Raw genomic sequence first — 9,780 nt, 5'->3', positions numbered from 1 at the left:
ATTATTTTTCATCATTTACACTGCAGGCCTTCACCCTTTTTTGATTGACTGTTATTTGTAACATTTCGTAATGCTGATGACTCGACTGATATTCGGTTGTTGAATCACATGTTTTCTGATATAGGCAGCCCACAAAATAGATGCATGTGCACAAGCACTGACAACGTGCTTGTTATGTTTGAAAGTTTGTCTATTATTAAGAATAATTGATGTATCCAATTATGTTGTGTCATCAGGGCTCAGTGCCATGTCAAATCTAAGAGTGAAACTCAAAGCAATTAGTCATCATGGTAACATTATGGTAACAAAAATGGAGCAGGAATGTTGCTTGGTGTGTGTGTGTGTGTGTGTGTGACAGAGGAGTGATTGTGTCAGGAGACTTATCTAAGGGTATCTTCATACTAAGCTTATTATCGCATCTCCTCTGAATTTATCGATTTCAAAGCTGAGTACAGCAAGGAGCAGGCGAGATAAGAGGTTGTGATGAAATGACGCTCTAGATTTCCAGAGGGTGATGGTGGTGATTGTGATGAGGAAAAAACTATGAGGAATTGTTGGTATGAGCAAAGCACTCCTTACATACCTCAACACCGTGTTCTCAGAACAAACAGGATTGTATTGTTCCATCTTAGTGTTGCCGTGGCTCTAACTTTGGTTAAAGCAAACAAAGACAACCACAGAGCTTAAGAGAAAGAATGAGCTGATATTTGGGCGAGACGAAATTGAATGAAATAAAAAGTTCAATATAATTTGACAGCTAAAATATTTTTTATTGACTAAAACTATACAAATAAGTTATGGTTTTCTTTGACTAAAATAAGACTGAAATGCCCAGATAATAGCTCAGTTGATATGTACACTTTACTTCTTCCTAAAAATGATCTGATATTGTGTCTTTACTGCTCCTTGGGGGCATTTGTGTCTAATGCTTCAACGATATAATTTCAACATCAACCAATTATATTTGAGTGTCTTGCCTATGACTCAGATCACCCTCTGATTATGTTCTCAGAGGCTTGTTGTGAGACGCATACCGTAAATAAGGTTGCTGCAAAAAGTCAGTCGGAGGTTAGGGTGGATGGTTAGGTGCACGAGGCGATCTTTCCCAAACCTTAAACCTAACTTTATAATGGGTCTAAGGTGGATAATGTAATTAAATTGCTGGTTTTAGGGTCAATTACACCACCTTCACCTGGTGAAGAGGAGCTGAGCCGGAAGGCGAAGCTCTCCATTTACTGGTCGGTCTACGTTCCAACCCTCACCTATGGTCACGAACTCTGGGTCGTGACCGAAAGAACGAGATCTCGGATACAAGCGGCCGAAATGAGCTTCCTCCGCAGGGTGGCCGGGCTCAGCCTTAGAGATAGGGTAAGGAGCTCGGACATCAGGGGGGAGCTTGGAGTCGAGTCGCTGCTCCTTCGTGTCGAAAGGAGTCAGCTGAGGTGGTTCGGGCATCTAGTCAGGATGCCTCCTGGACGCCTCCCATTAGAGGTTTTCCAGGCACGTCCAACTGGTAGGAGACCCCGGGGAAGACCGAGGACACGCTGGAGGGATTATATCTCCCGGCTGGCCTTGGAACGCCTCGGGATCCCCCAGAATGAGCTGGAAAGTGTTGCGGGTGAGAGGGAAGCCTGGGTCGGCCTGCTGAACCTGCTGCCACCGCGACCCGACCCCGGATAAGCGGCTGATAATGGATGGATGGATGGAGGGTCAATTATGAACTATGAAGCTCAACCTTTAGGTCAACATGGATTTGAAGTGGAGCTTAGTCCTTGTTATTCAGACACTTGACTGTACAAAAGCATGGGAGTCAGGTGCTCCGAGGTGTAGGGATGGTAACTTAATAGTTTATATAATAAATAGCGATGTTTGCCATTTGTGTACTGATACAATATCGCCACGTAAAATATTAAGATACAAGATATTAAGATCTTAAACTGGCTATTGGATTCCCCAACAGAACAAGGTTTACAAACCATAAATTTGCTCTTATATGCGAGGAAGTCTAATACATCCAGCAAGCAGACAAACTGAACCAAGTGCCAACTACAATGGAGTATGTCTTCTTATTTTTATGTATTTCCGAGTTAATTTATCAGGGACAATGCAAAAACATTGCAAGTGGTTACATTCAAATAATAAAGATATGATGCATATAGGATTTCTAGCCAAGGCCAATTTGCGACCTCTGTCACCTGTCAGGCTTTTCTGCTTAAAAAGATTGTATCTTCTGTCGGTTTAGGAAAAGTGAGCTGTGAACAGACGGTGGAAGTTCTACGGGGTGTTTGGCTGACAAAGCTAACAGCTAATGGAACTAAACCTGAAGCAGAACTGACGGTTTCTGTTCAGAGGGAACATTAGTCAGTCAATATGAAACGTTACACAGTGAACTGCAGTTTAGCTGCAAGAAGTCGGTGCATTGCAACTGGATACGCGGGGCGACTGTGGCTCAGTGGTTAGCATACCCGTCTTTGGTGGTTCGAGCCCCGGCTCCGCTAGTCCATGTTGATTCGTCCTTGAGCAAGACACTTAACCCCTAATTGCTCCCCGTTGCTGTGTCTACGGTGTATAGAGCAGAAATGAAAGTCTCTTTGGATAAAAGCGTTAGCTAAATGAAATGGAATGTAATATGAAAATGTACACCGTTTGGAATGTTGCCTGCAGCTGTAGTTAAACATGCACCAATTAAGGAGTTGCGCCGTGATTAGTGGTAATGAGTCTGTTCAAGTACCATTTCCTTTACCGTAAATGTCAATCTGGGTGTATCATTGTTCGTGGGCACAGTCCTTCACAAATAATCTTGTTGAACCAGAACTGAATGTCTGGCATATGGGAATTTTATGATCCAACAAAACAAGGTCACACTGTTTCCTGCTTCTTGACTCAGATGCATGTTTGAAGTACTAACCTGCAACTTTTTGGGAAATAAGTTCATTGCAGTTTGGAAACTATTAAATGATAAAGGTTAGGCTTAATATCGGGGAAAGCAAGATTTGAAGATTTTTGTTTTTCAAAATATAATAGCCTATAGACAACGAGAAAAACATTGAAATCATACCACTGGGTAACAGTGTTATTCTGATTCTGAAGTGGAAAAGTTCTGTTTGTTGTTGTTGAGTCTTCCAAGTTTAGTGGAAGTTCATGTGATCCAGCTTGTGTCAGAGACTCTGATGAACGAGAAATGCAGCTCAGTGTCAGTAGGTTTTAATCTGTAAAAATCGTTTTAATCATAAAATGCAGGACAGCATCCTGGAGGATTTATGAGATTCACCTGATGCCTCATAACTGTTCAACAGCTTGTAAAAAGTGAGGCTGTTGGTTGTAACTTTGCTATTTGGGTTCAAGGGCGAATAAGTTAGAGGCCAGACACAGCAGAAAGAAGAGGACAGGATATTCTTTCTAGAACCAGTAAGTGATAAAATACCTTAGCTTTTGCACAGCAGTTGTATCCGTATGAGCGTGGCATGGTTGTGAAAGTGCTTATTTGGTATTTGAATGTTACTGACATCCATCAATACAAAAGGGAAGATGGGGAAAAAGAAAAAGTCATAAAGTCTAAAAAATGTCAACTAAACTTGATTCCCTCTTCTTCACGTGCAGTGTTTCAAGCGAATGAGACACTGCCTCTTCCTACAACTTCCATAAAAGGTTTATGAATGTCTGTATGCGTTTGTCACCACACAAACAGAAAAATGTTTCGCAGGGAATTTGTGTTGCGTATATCTGAAGTAAATGTTTTTACAGGAGTAGTTTGACATTTTGTAATATACACTTATTCAGTTTCTTGCTGAGGATGAGAAGACTGACACCACTCTCAAGTCTGCATAGTGAATCCTGCACGTAGCTGGAGCTAGTTAGCTTAGCCCAAAGACTGTAAACAAGGGGAAACAGCAAGACCAGCTCTTTCCAAAAGTAACGAAATCCACCTGTCCATACCTCTAAATTAACTTTCTTTGCCAGATGTCTAACATGCTAATCAGTGAGCTTTAGAGGTGCTGTATGGCAGATTTAATTACATTTGGACAGAGCCAGGCTAGCTGCTTCAGTCTTTATGCTAAACTAAGCTAACCAGCTGCTGACTGTAGCCCTTTTCTCTTTTGTGTGTGTACGTTTCCACAGTTTTTAATGGATCAGTGTTTGTGTATTCACTTTGTACCATTTGAAATGCAGGACAGCAGTGTTCTAACCAGCAAAATAAATAAATAATGCATCCTCCCATCCTATCTGTGCGTTCCTTCTCAGAAGTCCACACCCCTCTTTTGTTTTTTTTATGTTGACCAGTACACGGTGAGAGGCTGTCAAATGGATGCATATTTGAAATGAAAGACCATAATAATATAATTAGATGAACATTTCCCTTTCCCTTCCCCGAACATCTTGCAGAACCAGCTCTGGCTGTTTAGTCACATGGTTTTTACCCAAGGATTTAAACGTATAAAAGCCAGAGGAACTAGAAGGGATGTAGGACACCAACTCCACACAGAGTTAGACGGACTAAAGACTCACAACACTGAGACAACATGAAAGGTGTCGTAGCCTTCTTGCTGGTGCTGTGTTACCTGGCCGTCAGTGATGGTAAGTCGCCGACAGATTACATTTTGTAACAAAACTAATCGTTGAAACAGTCAAAGGTAAAATTAGATGTGTTTTTCTTTTAACGGATCTGTTTTTCCCACTCACAACAATGATAATTTTGCCTTCATAGCCTGGACCTGCAGCGAGGGTCCGCGGCTGAATTATGCTCAGCAGATTGATGCCGGGAATGGGTTCGTGGTCGCAAGAGACAGAAACTTTCCGTATTTCCTGATTGGAGCGTCTTGGCACAGACTGAGCTCTCTCAGAGTCCGCCACGTCTCAGTGGGACCTGCAGGCCTCTGGGCAGCTGACACCAGTAGAAGGGTCCACAAATACTTAAATGGCTGGTTTAAAAGATCCTCTGGTAACTATTGTTATTATTAGCATTGTTAAAATTGTTAATATTACTTCACTTCAAAATTAGTCTTTACCTCATCATTATTGCTTTTGTTTTGTTTACTGTATATTATAGTGCTAGTGCAGTACATCACTCCTACTATGTAGAAGGATCCCCAAGTGACAGATGTCCTTGGTGTGCAATACATGATTTCCACATGTACAGGAGCATCAATCTGTTTCTAACTAATCTTGCATCTTCAGGAAAGACGATGATGCAGGTGGACGCGGGAGGTGATGATCAGGTCGTCGGCGTTACTCCCTCCTGGCACGCCCACTGCCTGAAAAGCGCGGCAGCTTGTGCCTACAGGGGAGTGGGTTCCCTGGCATGGAATAACCAGGCGAGGAAGTTGAAGTACTACAGCTGCAGCACAAACAAGGGATGCTGGGGAGTCGACATGAGTGACAGGATCTTCTACGTGCAGGTTGGCCACCGCAGCGCTCGTGAAAGCTCACATCTTTTAACTGTTGGTGTTACTGTTAGAACACGTGAAGCAAACCTCACTCATTGATCGTGACAAACACTGTGTATGCTTCTTACTACAGAACGTGAAGCCAAACACCTGCAAAGCCTCTGGCTGGAGAACAATAAATGGGCGTCTGGCAATGGTTGAAGCAGGGACTAAAGGAAAGGTTTTTGGAGTGAACAAAAAAGGCAAGGTCTTTGAAAGGTAAGCAAGTACTCAGTCTGGCACTCACAATGGAGGATGATTATTATGTTTGTAGATACAGAAAGGTTACAACCAGAAGCATCCACAACATTATAGTATGTATAATATATATAGCAAGAACAGTGACAGCAGTACACCTAATAAACATATAGTTGTCATTATTGTCATGTCAGTTATATTTTAATACTCCAAAAACATGTCTTTACGTCTTACATGCATGCGCACTAACATGATGTTAAAATGACTGTGGTGTAATTGCTGTATGTAAATTTGACATTTTGATAAGGCGTGATTGTAAAAGTATGGCTTCTAATTACAGCACTTAGTCAGTTTATTTATGAGTATATATGTGTCCATACACAAAATCAGTCAAGGAAAAAAAGCAAACCTTCATACATGTCTGCTGATGGATCCGATATTTATGTTTTTTCTCCAACTTCTTTCTCAACAGACTTGGCATCACTAATGCCAGACCATTTGGCAAAAACTGGCGCGAAATCCCAATGTGCATGAAAATCCGCCACGTGTCCTTCGACCTCGGCAAACTTTGGGTCGTTACCACCTCTGGTTTGGTCATGACATGCGTCCATTGAGCGGCTGCAACCTCCAATCTAGGGACAGGAATCTCCTTGAGTTGAATTTCATCCCTCAATTCTATCCTTTCTTCAAACTACTCAGACACAAATAAATGAGCAGCACTTCATTGTTTTCTCAATGTTAAAGCTGTTCATGCATCTCCGTGTTATCGGGCTATTCTTATTTTGGCAACAGTGAAAATGAAAGGTAGCAAGAAATAATTGATTCTTAGAAGCAATGTGACCCTTTCTTAAATGATTCAGTATCAATGCACAAAACTCATTAATCAGATTGTAAAATTGTGTTTTATTTGTTTTATTACATATGGGAAAATCCATTCTTTTAATCCAAATTCAATTGGAATGTGAAACATACATAGAAAATGAAAAGAACAAATTAACAATGTAAGAATAACCTAATGTACCTTTACAGAATATCAGGCATGTATAACCTTCCTTTGCACGTTGTCATACTTTCTATGGTTTTCTGTTTAATAAATGATAAGTGAAGCAATTTCATCTGTCATTTTTTTTCATTCTGCATCCAAAATGTTCATGCTGGTGTGGATGTGTGAACAAAGACAAAGTAAAGTAATTCTAAAAATGGAAGTGTATAGAACTTTTAGTGCTTAGATTAGAACCTTGCATTTTGAGGGCCATTTCCATTCACTAAACCCGTCCCCCAATTAACAACGGCCCAATCATAGCTTGGCAAAAGACTCGTCTGAGTAATGGCGTTTTGTGGTCTCATTTCTCCACTTTTAGCAACTGCCTTTTGTAAGACACTTAAGGCATCAAAATTCTAAGGCTGCTGAAAAGAAAGTGAAGATGCTGGAAAGAAAATTGCAACTCCAGGTGTAGTGCATATTAAAATGTACTAAATACCGCTGAAGAGTTATACGTTGACTTTTATTCTCTGTTTTGTGATCTGGCTGAAATCCAATATGTGCAAGTAAATAATGACAGTGAAATGTTAGACTGAAATGCTTCTTTGTCACACTGACTGCTGGATTGAAGCCCTGCAGGAAATATTATGGAATGGGTTGTTCCAGCTCCATTGTTCTTTAACATTCTGAATCTCTATTTCCTTTTGCTCACAGCATCTCAAACTATACTTTGCTGGATATTTAATTCATAATGGTATATCTTTATTATGAAAATTAAATTGAGATCATTACTTTAACCGCTAATAATGATAACGTGCATGTTCACCAGCTGCAACCGCAATGTTGCTGTGGTTTTCATCTTGTGTGTGTGTGTGTGTGTGTGTGTGTGTGTGTGTCATCATGGCAGAACGTGGTCCGGGAAACACCGGGTCTGTTGACAGACTTTGGCACCGTGACAGCTGTGCAAGATATTGTCACGAAACTTTACAGGTGTGTCGCAGTTCAAATGGGACGTAACATCTTGGTCATGATCCAGCTAAGTGTCAACTAGCTGCAATCATGCAACAATTTTTTTTTTCAAAATGTGAATAGGAACAACAACCCTCAAATAGTCTTAAAGACATCAAGTCGCTTTAAAAAACCACAGTACAAATTTCTAACGGTGAAGTTTACACATGCATTTTGTCTTAAAAAGTGTTATTATTGTACCACAATGTGCTATCGTGTATATGGCCAGTGTAGGGGATTGACCGTGTGTTTTATTCCAACTATTCCAATGATTTTTTTCTTGCGAACCAACACTAACTTTGCACAACAGTCAGGTGATGCTATCAGTCCCTCGTTGAGGCTTTGCATGGCTAAATGGACTTGGTGATGTAGCCGGCTGCATTCATGTAATAATATGGAAACAAGAGCATTTAACCAACACATTAATAGCTGTTTATGTTGTATTTATATCGTAATATATTAGTGATATAGATTGTGTTTTCATGCACAAGATGGCAGTCTTTGTTTCGTGCTCGAACAGACTAAAAGTGCTCCAACATCAGAAGAGGCACTCCGTAAAGATGAATACTATTTTTTTATTTTTGATTCACTTATTCAGCATTAATATCGCAGCAGACAACTATTGTCTGTGTAAAATATAGCAGAGTAATGTCTACCTGACCAGAGAATGAAGTCACGCTCCTTTTTTGTGTGGTAGTCCAGCTTCTTTGTGATTTGTTGTGCTGCAGCCGCGCATGTCCTTTGTTGCATGTGCCTCACTGGCTTGGTCACCCGCCAACGGTATGACACGCCCTACTTTGTCTCTGATTGGCTAGGACTCATTGCATTTGTTGGTTGGATTGGTTAGGTTTAGACATGAGGAGGGCGATTGGTTAGGGTTAGTTTAAGGATATAAAGGTGAACCAAGCAGAGTGGGGCGGGTCATCCCACAGGGGTCAAGTCTTTGCTAACGTCAGATCCCTACAATGTGCTCCTAACTACGCCGACAACGTGGAACTGTACTTTCATGTCATGGAAGCATGGCACCCACCCTCTGGTCCCCCAGGTAAATACCTATCTCTGTCAGCACTGTTTCCCTGTTGGCGCTATTAGCATCGATAGCACCCAACCACTGACTAAGGTCTTGCCCTTTTGAGAGCTGTTTGGAGCCACTATGCCCCGCAATTCCTATCATTTATAATGGATTACTTACACGTGGGGATATGGATAGCCTACTTTTACTTAGCCTCAGTAAATAACCTGAATACTATGAGTAAAAAGTGTATGTGTATATACATAATAGCAATACATAGACATGGCAGAGGATTCTGCCCGAAGCAATTTTCAAGCAGTCATGGATATTTTCTGGATTCACCCCATCCCTCTTAAACAAACCACTCCCAGGACTCTCATGGTTGTGAGTTCAGTGTTTCCCCCCCTTATTTTTAATCACAGGAATCATTTTGCAGGCCATGGCACCTGTCTTGCACCTCTAGTCGTTGCCTAGCCGCCCCCCCAGACGCGACAGTGGACAATCAAACAGATCAAAGTTAACGGTTTTGTTCAATTCAGTTTATTTTGTGTAAACCAGAATCACAAATTCAAAATTTGCCTCAGAGGGCTTTACAATCTGTACACAAACGACATCCCTGTCCCGGGAGCTCAGGAAAAACTTGGCCTGTCACGTCAGTTAGACAGTGGTGGCACCAGAAATGAGTCAGTCAGTTGGAATTAGGAACATACTTAAGATAAGTAGCTGGTATTACAGTTTCAGTTATAATTTTGTCAAATTTGACTTCTTATCAGAAGTTAAGAAAGTTAAAGTAAGTCAACAGTTAGAGCCTTAGTCTAGAACTAGACGCAGGCCTCCTCTACAAAATGGGTCAAAAGAGTCATTATCACTCCCTCCAGGAAATACTTGGTTCTTATGGTACTGATGGATTAATTATTATTCAACGTGCCTCTGTCAACTCCACCGTCGAACTGTTTAAAGACATTGTAACATACAAAACAAGTTTGAGTTCACGTCACACGATAAACTGTTTTCACATAAGTATGCGAACATACCTTGCTGGCTGCACACAACTGAGAGGGAAATGGGTCCACTTGGAAAACAATAATACTTGAGAAATTAACACTTTGTCACTTTAACTTATAACTTTTAGCGGAGTAAAACTTCTACCGCTGCAC

The 9,780-nt window shown here is 41.0% G+C and overlaps 1 protein-coding gene across 1 annotated transcript; it reads left to right on the top strand.

The window, feature by feature from the left end:
* Positions 1-4,432: 4,432 nt before the first annotated feature.
* LOC306752684 (fish-egg lectin-like) lies at positions 4,433-6,732 on the top strand. The gene is made up of 5 exons (XM_079236479.1): positions 4,433-4,575; positions 4,706-4,939; positions 5,176-5,396; positions 5,518-5,642; positions 6,094-6,732. Exons 1-5 carry the CDS (start codon positions 4,521-4,523, stop codon positions 6,233-6,235), a joined length of 777 nt encoding a protein of 258 aa, XP_079092605.1. The 5' UTR covers positions 4,433-4,520; the 3' UTR covers positions 6,236-6,732.
* Positions 6,733-9,780: the final 3,048 nt, after the last annotated feature.

The sequence above is a fragment of the Taurulus bubalis genome, assembly GCF_910589615.1.
Source record: "Taurulus bubalis genome assembly, chromosome: 20".
NCBI classification, from domain to species: Eukaryota; Metazoa; Chordata; class Actinopteri; order Perciformes; family Cottidae; genus Taurulus; species Taurulus bubalis.
Note: the sequence above shows the minus strand (reverse complement) of the source record. Positions and strands in the feature narration are given on the sequence as shown.